This window comes from Gadus morhua, chromosome 4 (assembly GCF_902167405.1).
Source record: "Gadus morhua chromosome 4, gadMor3.0, whole genome shotgun sequence".
Classification (NCBI taxonomy): Eukaryota; Metazoa; Chordata; class Actinopteri; order Gadiformes; family Gadidae; genus Gadus; species Gadus morhua.
This window is the reverse complement of record NC_044051.1, coordinates 14,509,138-14,528,308: the sequence shown is the minus strand read 5'-3', so window position 1 is coordinate 14,528,308 and position 19,171 is coordinate 14,509,138. Positions and strand designations below refer to the sequence as shown.

Below are 19,171 nucleotides of genomic sequence, written 5' to 3'. Positions count from 1 at the left end.
TCCCCCCCCCCCCCCCCCCCCCCCCCCCCCCCCCCCCCCCCCCCTAAATAAATAAATTCATGCATTATCATTAAACTTGAACATTTGTTTTTACAGTAGAGTGGTGGAGGGATGACGTATGTGGCCAACCCCGAAGTTAGCGTCGCCCTGGGTTCCCTTGACAAAAAGCCAACGGGTTTTTCCATTGGATTTTGGATTATTGCAGAAAAATTAGCATATTTGAAGCACCTCCTCAAAAACTGAAAATAAAAAAATAAATAAAAAGAACCATGCTCCTAAGAACGAAATGTAAACCAATGCATTCTGAATGGGAGTGTTTCTCCGATTTTTCCCATGCTACACAGATCGAAATGTAAACCCATGCAAATAAAGACTTCATGGTCATAATAATTTAAATATCATTAATCTCCTGAGTTGTGTGTTGGGTGGTATTCTATTTTTTTTCAACGGGGCTGCATCCAGTCACTTGACTGTCATGGTTGCTATGGTGGTTGCTATCGACCCGCCCCCTCTAATCCTTACATGGCTCTAAAAAACACGCGGCAAAGGAGCTGCCGTCAATTGTGTTGTTTTTGTCGTAAACTGGGGTCCGACGGTTAAAAAAATAGACAGATATTCCGAGGTATCCTTAAAAGGCAGCTTGGATGTTTTTTATTTTTCTGCAGTTTAGACTTCTTCTATAACCTATTTTTTTAAAGCAAAACACCAAGTTCATTGATTTAACGAGGCAGGGTTATTTGAAACAATTTACTAATTATAAATATTTCTGAGAGGTCATTCCTTCTCCTGAGTTTGCTTCCTATTTATGTCTAGTGTACACCCCTACTGTCCAAAAGCATCCCCCCCCCCCCTCCCCATATGGATTTTGGAGAGTTGTTTGCCACGTCCCAGTGGTGGAAGTATCATATAATATGAAAGAGGGCATTCAATTATACTGCACTGATCAATTAGGAGGCCGAAGCCCTAAAGGAAGTGATGCAATAGGTGACTGAATTGAGAACATTTAAGTAAACTGTACCTTGGGGTCTCTTATATATCAAAGGGGGTTTCAAAGTACGCATACGCTTCAACCTGTTGCTCCAGCCCTACAGGAAATGACTCAGCAAGTGCTCCAGCTCGTTGCACCTCACCCAGCGGCTCGCTTGCAAGATTTTGGCCTGAAGTTCTTCCCAGACCTACACCCTAACAGTCCAACATGCATATCTGAGAATCAGGCCCTCTCTTCAATAATGACAAAAAGGTATGAGAGAAATACACATTAACTTTTTGTTATCTCATACATTTCGTTCTGTGTAGAATGGAAAAATCGGAGAAACACTCCCATTCAGAATGCATTGGTTTACATTTCATTCTTTGGAGCATGCAAGCCGCGTGCCGTCCATATGGGCAGGTGGGGCGGCGGAACTCCCTGAAAAGCATGCTCCCAAAAAAATAGTTCCTGCAGTAAATCATTGCTCCAAGTTCATTTTTAATAATGTGATTGTCACATTAACTATCTATAGTTTCTGTAGGCATCCGACTATTTTTGGTCTGTTGATATCAAATTGATAGTGGCGATTCTAGTTGAGTTTTAAAGGTGCAGCCACACCAAACGCGGTTACCCGCGTACCTCGCGTTGTAAAATCGTCAATTTTTCCATAGGGAACCATTGGTTTTACGCGCGTATGAGACGCGTACATGCGTTACATGCGCTAAAGCAACATTTTACCCGCGTTAGCCGTGTATATTTACGCGCGTACATATACGCGTGTACGCGAAGAGTTCAAAAAATTGAACTTTTTACGCTCATACGCATGACGATTAGCCGCGTTGCCCAATCAGCGTTGAGCTTGACCCGACGTCACTGGTAGAGAGTAGTGAGCTTGGACAGAAGCATACGGCCGACATCTTTCTTTATTCTGTGTGGAAATAGTTACATAGTTTACGCCATTAAATGCTTTTATGGAAACATTTCTAGTGAGAAATGTGCATTTTACTTTCATAATGTTCGCTCGGTGAATGTGAAGGATGTTTGGTTTGATAGTTATGACGAAGAGGGAACGCTCCGTCACTTGCATGGACAGAGTCTCTGGTTACTAAGCAACCTCAACGTCTTGGCGGACTATATATCTGCTGATCAACACTACGAATGCTGGAAACACACCAGACACACCATGTGAAGTTATTTAACCCGATTATTGTTATTTATATCCGAGATTATTTAATCTAACCCGATCTAAACTCTATCACCCAAACACGGCGGCGTTTGGGTTTCCTACCTCGGACTCCAGCGCAGCCACGGCCCGACAACTTTCTTTATTCTGGGTGGAAATAGCAACATAGTTACGCCATTAAATGCGTTTATGGAAACATTTTTAGCGAGAAATGTGCATTTTACTTTCGTAATGTTCGCTCGGTGAATGTGAAGGATGTTTGGTTTGATAGTTATGACGAAGACGGGAAACGCTCCGTTCACTTGCATGGACATGGACTCATCTAGGCGCGTAGGAGCGGGCGCGTTAGGAGCGTCTGCCCATTTTTGACACAAAATGGTCAAGCAACATTTTAGCTGCGTTACGCGCGTAAAAATTACACGAGATACGCGTCTGGTGTGTTCGTACCATAACGTGTCATGCAATGTGGGGCGGCGGAGCTCAACGACCGCGTCCCTCCCTATGTTTCTCGCATAACCCTGCAGGCTGCAATAATAATTGCAATCAGCGCTATAAGACGGCCCAAATGGTCGTAAAGTAGTCTGCCCCATGGTCATATTCTAGGACTGTTGTTGTTTAAAATCGAATTACTCCGCCCTGTATCTTTCGGCATTGAAGACTATTTATTCATTTATTTCAGCAGGTATTCAAATTGCATACCTGATTTCATACCTGATTTAAACAGCGTTATTGAGAAATATCTGATTTCAAAAGTGTTGTTATTGAGAGATTTGCACACATCGTCGGGCCAAGTTCCAAATCGAAGGTCTGCTTGATTGATGACTTGTTTTTCTACTTTTCATGTATTTGCAATGCACTCGCTAAGCCTGTTGTTAAAATAAAATATGGAAGAAATAACTTCCCTATAAGGGACATGACGAGTGTTGCGGATGGCACTTCAAAAGCGTGCAGTAACATTAGGCTATTAGTTTATTTTTAATTCTTACTCACAATTAGTTTAGTTAACATGTTTTTAATGTAGCTCAAAATATATATGTAAAAATAAATATAAATTGTGGGTGTGGTCATACGCCATTAGTTTCTGCCCCACCGAAATGAAGGGGCACCGCACGCTACTGGGAGCATGGTTCTTTTTATTTATTTTTTTTATTTTCAGTTTTTTGAGGAGGTGCTTCAAATATGCTAATTTTTCTGCAATAATCCAAAAATCCAATGGAAAAACCTGTTGGCTTTTTGTCAAGGGAACCCAGGGCGACGCTAACTTCGGGGTTGGCCAACATACATCATCCCTCCACCACTCTACTGTAAAATAATTTATTCTTTATTCTGCCATAGTATTTATTTAGAGGGGGGTGGGGGGGGGGGGGGGGGGGATGGTGGATCCAGATCTGTTCCGGAGCATTTCAGCACCTCGGGCAACAGCGCAGGGTTGCCAGGTCCTGCAAAAAACGTGCTGCCCACATACCGTTCAAAATCCACCCAAAATGTCCTAGAAGCATCCCAAATAAAAATGATATTATTGGCCATTTTGGCCAATGTTTTGAAAGTAATAATATTTGAGGTAATATTTTTTTGTTGTTGTTTTAGCAGCGAAATGCACTGTGTGTGTGCGTGTGTGTCTGTGTGTGCCTGTGCGTGTGTGTGTGTGCGTGCGTGTGTGTGCGTGTGTGTGTGTGTGTGTGTGTGTGTGTGTGTGTGTATAACACGCTATTTTTATGTTGAAATGCGACGTAATCCAGTGTTCACGAAACGTACACTGTCAACGTATGCTTTTGGCGACTGGGTTGGCTCTCAGATATACGTGTTTCCAACAAGATGATATCATTAAAAGTTACATAAAGTTACGGTTTAATAACACAAACGCAGGAAACACGTGAGCTGCTAGTTTAGCGAAAGCAGCGTCCCTAACAACCTGACGTCGTTGAAACATGCGAGCGAGCCGATAAAATCGTCCTAATAACTATAAAACTCAAGATCAGACACAATCCACTGACTGAAGATTATGCAAGTAAAAAGTATGTTTCTCGCTAGATATGTTATTAGAAACACGTTTAACGGTGAATCGGTCCTAAAATATTGCAGTTGCCATTCAGATAATAAAGATTAATAAAGATCATACACATTCACTGACTGAAGATTATGTATTTTATGCTATTCAGAATTGTGTCATATTGTATGACTTTTTATAATGTGCAATATTCCAATGGAAAGGAATTATTCAGCACTCTCCTTGCCCTACGAGAAAAAACAAACAAATGTAGGAATTAGAGATAAAGTATTTTTTTAATTAAATCATTAAAGTCGATTCTAAGATATATATTTGTGCAATAATCTGAACTGTACTATGCCATCGAAATACCTTTCCAGAGTCACGGCTCTTGGCCCTCAGCTTGTTGACCTGAGTCTCGGCGATTGTCAGCACGTTCCTCAGCCTCCTCCAGCTCATGTTGAACCTTCCTGCACTTGGACAGGTAATAGTTGGCCTGCTCCTCCTGTAGAAACATTCATAATTTGTTTTAAATAGGTACTAAAATTGATAACTTGATTTTGTTATGTAGCTTTTACTTGCCGCTTCCTCAGACTGCCTCTTGTAAGCCTTCACCTTCAGCTGCAGCTTATCAACAAGATCCTGGAGTCTGCAACCATTCTTCTTATCCTCCTCAGTCTGATGCACATTTTAAATCGAAAAATCAACATCATGTGGCCTTTAGATATCAAAATTTCATCAAAATGCTAATGCCGTAGAAACATATTTAGAGATGTAAGTTTGACATACCTGGTAGGTGAGTTCCTTGACCCGTCTCTCATGTTTGCGGACACCTTTTACAGCATCTGCTCCACGTCTCTGTTCATTATCAACCTCTGCCTCCAGATCACAAACCTTTCGAATTAAAGTGAATTAATAAATCTCCTTATATTGGACTCAAGCCTATTCTTAAATGCTTGATGATTAATTTCTTACTCTGGCCTCCAGTTTCTGAAGTTGCTTCTTGCCACCCTTCATGGCCAGGCTCTCAGCCTCATCCAGGCGATGCTGCAGGTCTTTCACTGTGACCTCCAGGTTCTTCTTCGTCCTCTCTAAGTAAGAGCTAGTGTCCTGCTCTTTCTTCAGCTCCTCAGCCATCATGGCTGCCTGGACGTAGAAAAAAGGAGCGAATTTCTTTCTGAAGAGGTATTTGATTTGTCGTTTGATGATTTAAGAAATAAAATAAACCTACATCAGTGATGGCCTTTTTGGCCTTCTCTTCTGCATTTCTGGCTTCCTGTACACTATCGTCCACCTCACCCTGGACTTGGACCAGGTCGCTTTCCAGCTTCTTCTTTGTGTTCAACAAGCTTGTGTTCTGAAAACATATTACAATGCAATTACAGTCAAAATATTTGTGTTCTTGTATTCAAATGATAGGATTATATTGTATGGTTACCTGAGAGTGCAGCAGTCCAACACGCTCGCTGGCGTCCACAAGCTCTTGCTCAGACTATTTATTTATTTATTTCAGCAGGTATTCAAATTGCATACCTGATTTCATACCTGATTTAAACAGCTGTTATTGAGAAATATCTGATTTCAAAAGTGTTTGTTATTGAGAGATTTGCACACATCGTCGGGCCAAGTTCCAAATCGAAGGTCTGCTTGATTGATGACTTGTATTTCTACTTTTCATGTATTTGCAATGCACTCGCTAAGCCTGTTGTTAAAATAAAATATGGAAGAAATAACTTCCCTATAAGGGACATGACGAGTGTTGCGGATGGCACTTCAAAAGCGTGCAGTAACATTAGGCTATTAGTTTATTTTTAAATCTTACTCACAATTAGTTTAGTTAACATGTTTTAATGTAGCTCAAATATATATGTAAAAAATAAATATAAATTGTGGGTGTGGTCATACGCCAGTAGTTTCTGCCCCACCGAAATGAAGGGGCACCGCACGCTACTGGGAGCATGGTTCTTTTTATAATTTTTTTATTTTCAGTTTTTGAGGAGGTGCTTCAAATATGCTAATTTTTCTGCAATAATCCAAAATCCAATGGAAAAACCTGTTGGCTTTTTGTCAAGGGAACCCAGGGCGACGCTAACTTCGGGGTTGGCCAACATACGTCATCCCTCCACCACTCTACTGTAAAATAATTTATTCTTTATTCTGCCATAGTATTTATTTAGAGGGGGGGGGGGGGGGGGGGGGGGGGGGGGGGTGGTGGATCCAGATCTGTTCCGGAGCATTTCAGCACCTCGGGCAACAGCGCAGGGTTTGCCAGGTCCTGCCAAAAAACGTGCTGCCCACATACCGTTCAAAATCCACCCAAAATGTCCTAGAAGCATCCCAAATAAAAATGATATTATTGGCCATTTTGGCCAATGTTTTGAAAGTAATAATATTTGAGGGAATATTTTTTTGTTGTTGTTTTAGCCACTTTGCGGCCTCTCTCTGTCTGTTCCAGAGCTGCCCTCAGCTCCTCAATTTCAGCCACCATGAGACCGTTCCTACGGTCCACCATGGCGGCCTGCTCCTTCAGGTCTTCTGCAGCTCTGATGGCATCATCAAGGTGCAGTTGTGCATCCTTATATTACCAGGAACAGAAAACATCAGAAAAGGATATCTTGCACTACATTTTATATGCGCTGTTCATCCTTGGTGTCATACCTTCAGTTGTCCCTGAACATTTCTCAGCTGCTTCTGGTCCTCAGTAGCCTGGCGGTTGGCATGACTCAGCTGGATCTCCATCTCATTCACTCTTCCATCATCTTCTTAATTCTCAGAGCCTCATTCATGCTCCTGACCTCAGAATCAAGAGTGGTCTGCATGGAGTCAATGACCCTCAGGCTATTCCTCTTGGTCTGCTCCATCTCCTCATCCTTCTCAGCCAGCTTCCTGTCAACCTCAACCTTAATCTGGTTCAGCTCCAGCTGGACACGCAGAATCTTGGATTCCTCATGCTCCAGAGTTCCCTAATGTATAAAATTAAATTATGCACATTTATTAAAATTAGATCTACATTTATTTAGATGTGGTTTGCTGCTTTAATCATCCTCACCGTAGCTTCCTCAAGGGCTGACTGGATCTCAGTCTTCTCTGTCTCCACCTGCTTCTTGGATTTCTCCAGCTCATGTATGTTCTTTCCGGTCTCACCAATTTGTTCAGCCAGATCAGAAATCTCCTCTGCAAAGCAATTTTGTATTTGTTATTAGTCGGAAAAGCAAAATAGTGATACTGATGTTATTGACAAAAACTCACGTTGGAGGTTCTTGTTTTCACGCTTCATGGTCTCCAGATGATCTAGAGTTTCTTCATAGGAGTTCTTCATCTTGAAAAGCTCAGTGCTGAGAGAACGAGCCTCTTTAAGACTTCCTTCAAGCTCTGCCTGACCCTCCTCATAATTCTGCTTCCAGTCAGCCAAAACCTGTTTATTATTATTAATAGAGGGGTGCATGTTTAGCCCCTGAGGAAGAATCTTGGGATGAAAATAGAAAAATGTATTTAGATGAATAACAACACACCTTGTCAAAGTTCCTCTGTTTCTTGTCGAGGTTGGCAGCCAGTCCATTGGCCCTCTCCACATCAACCATGAGGTCCTCCACTCCACCTCACCCTGGAGTCTCTGTTTGGTCTTCTCCAGAGAGGCACACTTTGAGTTCACAGCCTCAATCTGTTCCTCAGCCTCCTGAAGGCATAGGGGCCAGTTTTTTCCTGTTAATGAATAACTTGGCTTAAATTGTGTACATTCATCAAATATAATGTCTACTAAAACAACTATGTTTTAAATGTGTGACTCACTTGGACTCCTCTAGCTCTTCAGTGCGCTGGATAGCATCAGTTTCATACTTGCTCCTTCACTGAGCCACCTCACCATTGGCCTTGGACATTCCACGCTGCAGCTCAGCCTTAGCCTCCTGCTCCTCCTCAAACTGCTCCCTCAGAAGGTCGCAGTCATGGCGGGCTGATTGCACACCATGAGCAAGAGCATTCTTTACCTACCAAAGGCGAAACAGAGATCTCATAAATTCAATGCATTTCTTGATCTTTGAACCCTACCGTCTTTATGAAGAAATTATCCTTACCTTTACTTCCTCCTCATTTTGCCTCTTCAGCTCCTCAACCTGCTGAGTATAGGCCTGCTTGCCTCTGGTCAGCTGGGAGACAAGAGCTTCCTTCTCCTCAAGCTGTCGCCCAAACTCACCTTGTTGGAGGAGGTGTATCGAATAAGTTTTACATATTGAATTTGTGAGAAAATGTATGTTCAATTATATTCCCAAAATGGTACCCCCAGAATTTCAAATGATACAAACGACTGAATAAAATAATATCAACCATTTTCTGTCAGCAGTCTTGCTCTCTGGGCACTGATGTCATTGACCTGGCGAGCATTCTCATCACTCTTAGCCTTGATTTCACTGAGTTGGTCCTCAAGGGTACGGCAAATCTTTTCCAGATTTCCCTGATGATTAAAAGTTAATCAATTTGAAATCAATGTTGACTTATAGTTATTTATGTACTTATTATTTCTTAACACAATGAAGGTTTTGAAGAATCACTTACCTTGGCCTTAGAAACAGCTTCCATGTTGCCGGAGATGTCATCAATCTCCATCTTGTACTCGCTCTTCTCCTTCTCAAGCTTCTGCTTGACACGCTGGAGGTTATCAATCTGCTCTCCCAGCTCTGCTACACTGTCAGCCTGCTTCTTACGCAGAGCAGCAGCAGTGGCTTCATGCTGCAGGGTGGACTCCTCAAGGTCACGACGCAGCTTCTGAAACTCAGCTTCACGCTTCTTGTTCATCTCAATTTGAGCAGAAGTGGCTCCACCAGCCTCCTCAAGCCTCTCACTGATCTCTTCAAGTTCTCAATCTCTTCCTCCAGCTCTTCAATCCGGGCCTAAATAATGAAAATATTGAGCCAAATAACCAAATATTCATTTCAGAAAATGTATATTCCTTTTGTATTATTTTCCCACCTGAAGCTCCTTGATCTTTTTCTGAAGCCGAGCACCCAGGGACTGCTCATCCTCAATTTTGCTCAGAAGCTGGCTGGTCTCAAAGTCCTTCCTGTGAATGATTAATAAAAACAAAAAAATTATAACAATTATTAACAATTTTAAATGTAATTTAATTAGAAAGCATATGGAGTTCATCCTATTGTGGTTCACAAGATACAAATATCTTACTTCTTGATTTTCTCATCAGACTGCTGTTTGTCGTTCTCAAGATCCATCAGTTTCCTGGGCCAGTTTCAGATCACCCTCAAGCTTTCTCTTGGATCTCTCAAGGTCCATACAGAGCTTCTTCTCTTGCTCCAGTGAACCTTCAAGCTGGATGTCAATAATTTAATATGATTAAGAACCATCATATTGTAGAATATTACCTAAACTCCATTAACAATATGAATAACAAGTTCCCATGAGCTCTTAAACACATCATCCACTTGCTGTTCAAGCTTTGTCTTGGCCTTGGTCAGAGTGTTGACTTTGTCTTCCTCTGCCTGCAGGTCATCAAGGGTCTGCTGGTTTGACTCTTGGAGGGCTTTCTTCTCCTTTGTCAGCTTAGCAACACTCTCATCCTGAGAGGCCATCTCCTCAGTCAGGTTCTTCACCTATAGAAAACATAAAATGATGTGTAATACATGCCAATTTGTATAATTATCTTTTAATCTTCTGTCAAAGAATCATAATAAACCTTGTTCTCAGTGGCATGTTTCTCCTTCTCCACTTTGACCAAGGTAAGCTCCAAATCATCAATGTCCTTCTTAAACTCAGAGCATTCATCTTCAAGTTTCCTCTTCTTGGCAGTCAGCTCAGCATTTATTTACTCCTCATCCTCCAGTCTCTCAGTTGTCTCTTTAAGTTTGGCCTCCAGCTGAATCTTACTCTTGATGAGTCCTTCACACCTTTCTTCAGCATCATTCAGATTCTCTCCTTCCTGTGTGATATTTAGAGATGTAGAACATGTAACATCACATTTACCTCACTGTGTACGGACAGGGATACAAAAATAATGTTTACTTACAGAAGCAACTTGCAGTGAAAGATCATTCTTCTCCTGCAGGAGAGAAACCATCTTCTGCTCAAGTTCCTTCTTCTTGGCCAGGGCAGCTGCCAGGTCTGTCTTCATCTTTTCATAGTTATCCTTCATATTGGAAAGCTCCTTCTCGGTTTCAGCACTCTTCAGAAGAGGCTTGATCTTGTAGTACACCTTCATCCATGGCCAGTGTTTGACATTCATGAATGAGCGGATGTTGTACTGAATAGTGTAGATGGCTTCCCTATAGAATAAAATAAACCATAATTTTGGGGTTCTACTTGGCAGTTAAAAAGCTTTTTGAGTTTTGAGCAATATGTCTAAAACATACCTCCTCTCTGTCATCTTCACATACTCCTTTCTCATGACATAACCTCTGCATGCAGCCTGAATCATTCCGACAAGAGCAGCCAGCTTCTCATCTCGCATCTCCTCAAGAGTACCCAGAAGACCAGCTTTGAAGAACACCTTAATGTAAGAAAATACTTTTGTCAGCTAGTGACTTACAATGAAGTATAAACATAGTTTTTGACAGCAATAAACAGACCTTGGTGTGTCCAAATTTGTACTCATCGTGAGGCACATCGATGGACCCAAGCAGTTTCTCAGAAGCCTTCTTGTTGTCAATAAACTGGCCTACAGGGACGACACCGGCGTTCAGTACTTTGTACCTGAAGAAGACCATTATAATGTTTTTAACATTCATTAAAATGTCCAAAGGCATTTGTAAAGTTGTCCTTGAAAAATCTTTGAGTTAATACCTCTGCTTGAAGTCAGCATAGAGAATTCTGCTGGGGAAGCCCTTTCTGCATATTCTGATGCCCTCCAGCACACCGTTACACCTCAGCTGGTGGATAACCAGGGAGTTCTCCATGAGTCCTGTTACATTGGTGATAAATACATCGTCAATATAATTAGTTTGGTGTATCAGTGACTAACATGTCATATCCTAACCCAGACAATACACACATTTGTTAGTGCTCACTGTACCTGGAGTCTTTGACTCATTAGGAATCAGGCAACGCACAAAGTGAGGATGGGTGCTCCTCAAGTTGGTCATCAGTTTGCCCAAGTTCCCCTAAAGACATATCCCTGCATAACATGAAATATATACCAATTTACTTATAAAGAACACATTCTGAAAAATGAAATAAGGTCTAATTTTTACATTTGTTTGTGTGTTAACCCTTACCCTGAACTGTGAAGACACGGTCTGCATGGAGCCACCCTTTTTCTTGCCTCCCTTCTTTGCACCCCCGACCTCTGTTATTAATTATTGGTCATGAGTCAGAGTTCGATTTTCACATTTATATTTGTAAAACAGAGGCAATAAATGGCTTGAAAATCTATGGGTATTATAATAGAATGGATTAACAGTTATAAACTATGGTTAAATTCTATAAATATGTACCTTCAACTACAGGTGGGTACAGGACAGGCAGCAGTTTGTTTGAGGACTTCTGGTACAGCTGAATAACAGAGTCATTCAGGGGATCCTTGTTCTTGTCCAGCCAGCCAGTGACGTTGTAGTCCACGGTACCAGCATAGTGCACCAGGGAGAAGTGGGCCTCAGCCTTGCCCTTTGCAGGCTTGGGCTTCTCAAATGCTTTGGTCTTGCCAAGATGCTGGTCATACAGCTTGTTCTTGAAGGTAACGTCTGAGGCCTTGGGGAACATGCACTCCTCTTCAAGGATGGAGAAGATGCCCATTGGCTAAAGAGAAAAATGGATGGATGAAACATTATCAAAAGTAATTCGTAAGTCACGCAAAGTATAATGATGTACAGTTATAATATTCAGTTGTACCTTCTCAATAAGATCAATGCAGGCAGCCAAGTCCATGCCGAAGTCAATGAACTCCCAGATGATACCCTCCTTCTTGTACTCCTCTTGCTCCAGGACGAACATGTGGTGGTTGAAGAAACTGTCGCAGTTTCTCATTGGTGAAGTTGATGCATAGCTGCTCCATGCTGTTGTACTAGTAGGGGACATTTAATAAACTGACTCTTACTAGTTTTCAACAATTGAATGGTAATGACTATAGACTCAGAATGAAGGAAATGCTATCAGAAATGCTGCCCCTTATTTAACAACTTGCATCAAAAATCTCAAAACCAGCAATGTCCAGCACACCAATGTAGAATTGTCTTGCTTGCTTGGTGTCCAGCATCGTGTTGATACAGATGACCATCCACAAGAACATCCTCTCATAGATAGACTTGGCCAGGGCAGTGACTGAGTTGTTGACCTGAAATTATTTTTTCTAAATAATCACAAATATTTATCTCACATAGAAAATGCATCATGTTAACAGAATATTTTACCATATTTCGTCGAAACATTGTGTTTTTCTTACCTGAGGTACAGTCTGTCCCTTGGTGACATACTCATTTCCGACCTTCACTCTTGGGTAGCAAAGAGCCTTGAGCATATCAGCAAGGTTCAGACCCAGTAGATAGGAAATCTTGTCGGCCTCTACAAAGTTAACATGAAAAATGAATGGATTATTATCCTGTATAATAATGACTCCAAATGTAATTCAATCAAATATGAACCAATATTCCTTCTAGTGCACTGATGAATACATGTTAATGGTTACCTTCATTGCCATCTGGCTCAGCCTGCTCCTCACGCTGCTCCTGCTTGAACTTCATGTTACCGTGGTGAAGCACAGCACCAGTAAACTTAAAGATGCCCACCTTGTCCTCATTAGTGAAGCCCAAAATATCAATAGCAGCCTGTGTTGAAAACAAAGAACATTTAGAAAACATTTTGTAAAACGTATGCCACGTGGAAAATATATGAATTGTTTTCCAATCAACCACTGACATCAGTAGCATCCAGCTCCTCTTTGACATCAATGCTGGCCACAGTGATCTGACCCTGACTGCACATGGGGAAGTCGTAGGGGTTGCTGGTGATGAGGGTCATTTCTGAGGGATTAAATATATGTCATTTCTCTGCTTAGATTTTGTCATTATCGTTTCCAATCTATATTTTACTAAATTGTTTCATGTGTAATTTCTGAGGGATTAAACAAATGTATTTTATCTGCTTGATATGCTGCTACCTAACAGATAACTTCTGAATAAAAAACGAATTAATCTTTCTTAGCACTTACATGCAATGCATGTTTTCCAAATGCATTTCCACAATATGCAATGGAAGATATAATCTTTACCAAAAACGATTTTTTCTAGAGAGAAAATTAGCCCTTTAAATATTTGAACTTCAGAAGTCATTTGTACATATTAAGTCATATTCGAATAGATAAAGGCAATTCAGGAAAACTTTTCATCTTAATATTAAGTACATTCTTCACACTCTTACTATTATAAAATCTCACCAATGATCTCAGGTTTGTGGTTGGTCATCATCTGGTAGAAGATGTGATAGCCTCTCTCATCGGGAAGCTGGAATGTCACTCTTGACTTCTCCAGCAGATCTATAAGGCCCATTCATTAATCAAAACCTATACCACTAATAATCTTGGTTAAGGAATCCACATGTAGAACTAGATACTTACACGTCTCAATGTCAGCACTGGATAGTTTACCGTTTGCTTGGAAATGAATTCTGATGAATTTACCCTGTTTGGAAAATAATTCGTTTCAACATCTTTTAAAAAATGCTCAAAAACTCAGGAGTATCTTCAGGGATGAATTCTTCTCATACTTACAAAACGGGAGGAGTTGTCATTTCTCACAGTCTTGGCATTACCATAGGCCTCCAGCAGGGGATTGGCTGCAATAATCTGGTCCTCCAGTGACCCCTATAATCAAGCATAAAATGTTAATACCTTTTTACTGAATTATATTTGAATTCTTCGTGTTCTTACGTGATTTTTTAATGTATTGATTCATTGATATAATGTTTAGTTTTATTTTTCAAACATACTTTTATCTTTCCAGCGCCTGCATCCTTCTTATTATCTCCTCCACCACCCACATGGTAGCAAAGTACTGGATGACACGCTTGGTCCTTCCAGCACCGGATTCTCCACAGGGTGTGAAAAGAAGATAAAGTAATTTCATTTTGACATGTTTTCCAATGAGGGAATCATTGTATTATATTTATATCATGTTTCCAGCATCAAATTTACGTGATAAGGACTGACTGGTTCTCTCTATCTGTTAAACAAATGCATCAAACATTGCATGAGTATGTCTCGAATTGATGAAAACTAGATAAGATTAGGGATTTGAAACTTTGAATTTACAAACCAGTTGTTCTGGAAGGCGTTGTCAGAGACAGAGAAGATGTGGGGTGGAGCCTCCATACGCTTCTTGCCTCTGTAGGCATTGACAACCGACTGGTCGTACACTGGGAGCCACTTGTAGGGGTTTACAGTGGCACAGAACAGCCCAGAGTAGGTCTGAAGGAGGTCAGATAGATTCACATTGATTTGACCTATTAACGATTCATTTCACTTACTTTTCTTATATTTTCATTGAGGCAAAATATCTTACATAGATCATCCATGCTGAATAACGCTCTGCAAGGTTATACAACACAGAGGCTTCATTGAGATGGGTCATCATGGCCATGTCCTCAATTTTGTCATACTTGGGAGGGTTCATGGGTGTGATATCGTCCTCCTTGACTGTCTTCTCCTAAAAAATGGAAACCCATTTTTAGTTTTCTTACCAGTGCAGCTATTGAGACTTAAACTTTCTTAATGATACCAGTTGATGATCAATCTCTGCCTACCTCTTTTGTAGCCAAAACTGTGACGGTGACTTTGCCACCCTCCCTCTTATTGATGGTACACTTTACGTACAGTTCCTTAACATCAGTGACACATGCAGCAGCCTTCGCATCGAATGGCGCGCTCTGGGCCTCAATCCTCTCCTTCTCTGGCTTCCGGAGGAAAATGGCCGCCTGGCCGTAAATGGCCATCTCTGCGTCCGTACTCATGATGGAGGCTTATTTGATAAAAACAAACATACTACTTGATTAATGTTATCTTACAAGTACACATAGCTTCAAGAAGGTTTGGAGATATTTAGTGACGTGATGATATTAAATAATTCTTACCGTTTACTTCCCTTCAACCGCAGAAGAAGTTATGAGTCATATTGGTTACAAGTCAGAGTCTAATCTACACATTCTAATGGCTCGTTTTTGAATGAAATGGAAAATCTTTACATAAAATGTATGTCAGTGCAGAGCTACTTGATTTTTAGTACTAAATTACGTCACAAATGTCTCTTTTCTATCAACATTTAACATCTGAAACCAACAAAGTAAACTCAGTAAGTGCTAAGTAAATAATACATTACACAGAAGTTCCAAACATAACGTAACAAGAATCCCCCACATTCTCTTATGGTTTCTATAACAACGTAACTGAACTAATTTTCATTCAAAGTAGAATATAAAAAAATATTTTCGAGGTAAGGCTAATTCTAATAACCTTAAAGGGTACCGATGAAAACAACACTTTTCCTAAGATTCGGGCTGTTGTTTTGGGTCTTTGGTGCTCCCACACACATACAAACTTTAAAAAAAGACTGTACATGATTTTTGTAAGATATGCATTGCTGAAAGCGAGTCAGTTCCGGCGCCCCTCCTACGTAGGAATGGGATATGTTTGAATATGACCTCCCATTTCCCCACCCCCCTCCAATCAGAGCATAGCTAAGATTTTGTGGACCAGCGGACGAGCACTGGGCGGAGATGTTTGCGCATTCAGAAGCAGGGATATTCGATACAAATATAGATGTCTAATTTGTCAGTTTGCCATGTGACTGCCTGGCAGGGAGTCCGGCGGAGCTGTCGGATTGCCGCCGAGGCTCTGGAGCAAGTCCGGCAGTTAAGGTGGGGGAGCTTCGGCGGCAATCCGGCAGCTCCGGCAGGGGGAGTTCGGCGGCAGCCCGGCAGCTCAGCTCCGGAAGTACAATCCATTTCTCCGCTAGAGCTGCCGGACTGCCACCGAGCTCCCCCCGCCGGATGTGCCGGACTGCCGCCGAAGCTCTGGCGGCAGTCCGGCAGCTCCGGCAGCCCTGGCAGCTCCGGCGGGGGGAGCTGGGCGGCAGTCCGGAAGCTCAGCTCCGGGAGAACAATCCCTTTTTCCTCCATCTCGCTGATCAATATGGACGTCAGAGAGTCAAGGCCAAAGTTCCTTTCCCCCAATTATTCTCAACCATAGCCGAGATAACCCCCACTACGAGTCTTTACTTGTTGTGGAAGTACGAGAGACATCAGACGCAGTCTTTATGATTCATAATATCATCCGATGGGCACATAGCTTTTGGCTGTGATATTAGATATAATATTATATAATTCGCTATATATTATTATTATTATTATTATGATATCCTATTCTATAGATATAGAGTTCCGGTAGTCCGTAAACGGCAACCATCACTTCTCCTCCATTCTGTGGTTCACTCTGACAGCTCATTGGTCAATGGGCAGCAGCTCATTTGCGTTAAAGGTACAGACACCAGAAAAAGCGCATTCCGAAGGGACTGAAACAGAGGGGAAAAGCGAGATCTTTTTTCCTAAAAGCTATTTCCAGCAAACAGCTTCAAAAACATGTTTTCTGGAACTCATATACTTTGTTTACTTGTTGGGAAAACACCATAATATGTCTCCTTTAATGAAAACAAGGACGCAAGATTCCCTATTCTAAAGCAATAGTCTTTCCTAGAAAGCAGCTCTCCTGGACAGCGGTCTGACTTGGTTTGAAAACACTGAAAACGTCATTCAAAACATGAATTCCCAAAACATATGCAATGCAAACAAATGCCTGAATAAAACCTCAATGTATTTAACTATTATGTAACGGCTTCTTAAATAATATACAATAAAAGAAATCTCCATTAAAAAAAAGTTAACAGAAGGCAGGTAGCCTAAATATGGAAGTAGTCATTTAAATAAATGAAAAGAAGCTCCATGAAAACAAGAGTGTAAAAATCTCTTCTCTAATGCAATGGTCCCTCCAAGACAGCAGCTGAAGCATCAGTCATACTTACCACCAGTTGTAATAACCTGAAAATCCCCTGCAGTCCATCAATCTCATCTTCTGGCCTCTTTTATAGTGGTGGATCTGCAGTCCAGGCAGAAACTATATAAGGGCAGATCTTCAAAACTCTTTTTTTAAACTTTGCAAATAATCTGTTCATTGGCTCATTCTTTGAGTGCCTTACATGATAACAATTTATGTAGTTGATGTATTTATATCTCAATAGCTTAACTGCCACATCAACACATTTCAACAGTTTTCATGCTGGAATTAATTTCCTAATGTCTGGGGATATTTCATGTTTGCAGTTTTTTTCATGAAAATTCAGAACATTTATTCGGTTTAACAAGTTAAGAATCAGTTAAATCTAAATATAATATAGTAATGTTTATTACAAGTGCTTGCCACATTGCAAGCGTTAGCCAACATTCTGTATGGTTGGCATGATTTAATATCTTTTATTTTTTATTTATGTTTACTCTTACTAAAAGGCATTTTTCTTTTTATATAATATATAATATAAATTTAATTAAAATAATGAAAATGTATCTATATATTAAGCAACAGCAATTCTAATATATAATCCCTATCTTACTTAATCATCTTTACATTTTTATTTTTGAATTTATATGTCTGATTTTGTTTCTGTAGCACTGAATCTGTTAGCTTGATGTCCGAGTGCTTGACCTCATTAAAAGGCACCAATGGCACATTGCATCATTTTCATGAGCAAATGCCGTTTATATGGAATTTTGAGCATTATTGAGAATGAAATCCACATTGTGACAGATTTTTGGAGTTACTGACAATTTTGTTATTTGTACACATTTAGTTGAATGAATCGTACATCTAAGTCATCATAGTACCTCAATAAGTCAACAGTTTTCTAGTCTACTATCGCTAACCATGAGCCATAGCTGCTCCCCAGAGGATAGCCGCCTCCCACATGCCTGAATAAGTGCCTGCACTGCTCTGCCTAGATGATTATAAGGCACATATGCCCATGACCACTTAAGCAGGCTAGAATTCGTGGTGAGTAGCCAATGAACGCTAGGCATTCACCCTCATGCCATGCTACACAACAGCTGTAAATACATGTGGTCTGAATAATGAATATTGGGGGGAGAGTGAGAGGCGGAAGAGAATACAGTTTAAACTCTTTAATCGAAATGTGTATTAGTTAGGTATTTATTGAAGCTCCACCTGCCCATTTGGGAGCACTGTGTTGCCTAATGGCGGGAGGCTGTTTTAAGATGATTGCTACCGACTCACATTCTCTGCATTTCAAAGCAACCTTATGCAATTATTTGTGTAGGATTATGTTCTCCCAAATCTTAACGGTAATTCCTTGACGAAAGTGAGTTCATTACATTGACTTGGTAGCCCATATTGAAAGTTGGATGCCAGCAGCTAACCTGTGGCACTTTGATTGTGGGGTTACCACCAGGATATGCAGTTACGGTTAATTTTGCTGAAGTACTGTACTGAACAAAATTGCATTAGTTGTCCTTAAACCTCTTAGAACATTACAAAGCATTATTTTACTTTTAACTCACTCTATTTGTCTTATGCCTGAATTATGATAATGTCGGATGTAACTAAAAGTAATTTTAGGTTAATTTTAGAAGATGTCAAAGAAGCCATTTCAGCTAAAACTGAATCACAAATATTGAAACTAAACAACCCAAAATATCTCTCCTCCCTCCATCCCTAAGTGTTGCATGTTGATATTGTGATGATGTTGATCTCATTACAGTGCATTCAATTTGGTAATAGCTTGACGAATGGCATTAAAAATGACATGGCATTAATCTTAAATCTTAACTCCATTAGTTTAGTGCCAGGGAACCCAAAATCATGTTATTTTGGTTTAAAACAACTTATTTTGTCTTCCAGTAATCCAAACCATTTTTTCACTCACTAAAATGAATGTCATTCACATAAAACAATTATCCAATCATATATTTTTGCCAGTCTCTGTCAACCAGTTTGTGAACACTGGACCCTAGGAAATAGAAGACCTGTCATTCCCTTTCA

General features: G+C 40.6%; 2 protein-coding genes and 1 pseudogene across 3 annotated transcripts in view; all 3 read right to left on the bottom strand.

Moving 5' to 3' along the window:
• LOC115541293 (myosin heavy chain, fast skeletal muscle-like) overlaps window positions 1–14,198 on the bottom strand; it is an 18,344-nt pseudogene extending 4,146 nt beyond the window's left edge. Inside the window, exons 1-24 of the transcript XR_003976314.1 lie at window positions 14,062–14,198; window positions 13,844–13,936; window positions 13,691–13,754; window positions 13,511–13,609; window positions 12,994–13,097; window positions 12,764–12,902; window positions 12,521–12,639; window positions 12,263–12,412; window positions 11,971–12,142; window positions 11,587–11,877; window positions 11,358–11,426; window positions 11,156–11,243; window positions 10,927–11,044; window positions 10,713–10,836; window positions 10,497–10,633; window positions 10,154–10,409; window positions 9,824–10,066; window positions 9,564–9,740; window positions 9,316–9,459; window positions 9,106–9,196; window positions 8,692–9,026; window positions 8,464–8,590; window positions 8,214–8,332; window positions 7,926–8,126 (exon numbers count right to left, since the gene is read on the bottom strand). The product of XR_003976314.1 is annotated as a myosin heavy chain, fast skeletal muscle-like (transcript). The remainder of the gene's footprint in view (window positions 1–7,925; window positions 8,127–8,213; window positions 8,333–8,463; window positions 8,591–8,691; window positions 9,027–9,105; window positions 9,197–9,315; window positions 9,460–9,563; window positions 9,741–9,823; window positions 10,067–10,153; window positions 10,410–10,496; window positions 10,634–10,712; window positions 10,837–10,926; window positions 11,045–11,155; window positions 11,244–11,357; window positions 11,427–11,586; window positions 11,878–11,970; window positions 12,143–12,262; window positions 12,413–12,520; window positions 12,640–12,763; window positions 12,903–12,993; window positions 13,098–13,510; window positions 13,610–13,690; window positions 13,755–13,843; window positions 13,937–14,061) is intronic.
• Window positions 6,870–7,743, bottom strand: LOC115542553 (myosin heavy chain, fast skeletal muscle-like). Its single transcript, XM_030354845.1, has 4 exons — window positions 7,653–7,743; window positions 7,390–7,555; window positions 7,190–7,314; window positions 6,870–7,103 (listed from the first exon to the last, which is right to left on the bottom strand). Exons 1-4 carry the CDS (start codon window positions 7,719–7,721, stop codon window positions 6,885–6,887), a joined length of 579 nt encoding a protein of 192 aa, XP_030210705.1. The 5' UTR covers window positions 7,722–7,743; the 3' UTR covers window positions 6,870–6,884.
• Window positions 14,199–14,262: 64 nt separating the features above from the next.
• LOC115541291 (myosin-1-like) lies at window positions 14,263–15,081 on the bottom strand. The gene is made up of 4 exons (XM_030352980.1): window positions 14,875–15,081; window positions 14,634–14,774; window positions 14,396–14,539; window positions 14,263–14,307 (listed from the first exon to the last, which is right to left on the bottom strand). The coding sequence occupies exons 1-4, from the start codon at window positions 15,079–15,081 to the stop codon at window positions 14,263–14,265; spliced, it is 537 nt and encodes a 178-aa protein (XP_030208840.1).
• Window positions 15,082–19,171: the final 4,090 nt, after the last annotated feature.

What these genes read in the sequence shown, in the direction of transcription:
- LOC115542553 (XM_030354845.1), bottom strand. Translation starts at nt 7,721, where the DNA reads ATGGTTGATGTGGAGAGGGCCAATGGACTGGCTGCCAACCTCGACAAG. An exon ending in AACAGAGGAACTTTGACAAG is followed by an intron (nt 7,556 to 7,652) that starts GTGTGTTGTTAT and finishes AATAATAAACAG; the next exon opens with GTTTTGGCTGACTGGAAGCA. An exon ending in TGAAAACAAGAACCTCCAAC is followed by an intron (nt 7,315 to 7,389) that starts GTGAGTTTTTGT and finishes ATTGCTTTGCAG; the next exon opens with AGGAGATTTCTGATCTGGCT.
- LOC115541291 (XM_030352980.1), bottom strand. Translation starts at nt 15,081, where the DNA reads ATGAGTACGGACGCAGAGATGGCCATTTACGGCCAGGCGGCCATTTTC. An exon ending in CAGTTTTGGCTACAAAAGAG is followed by an intron (nt 14,775 to 14,874) that starts GTAGGCAGAGAT and finishes ATTTTTTAGGAG; the next exon opens with AAGACAGTCAAGGAGGACGA. An exon ending in ATTCAGCATGGATGATCTAT is followed by an intron (nt 14,540 to 14,633) that starts GTAAGATATTTT and finishes GACCTCCTTCAG; the next exon opens with ACCTACTCTGGGCTGTTCTG.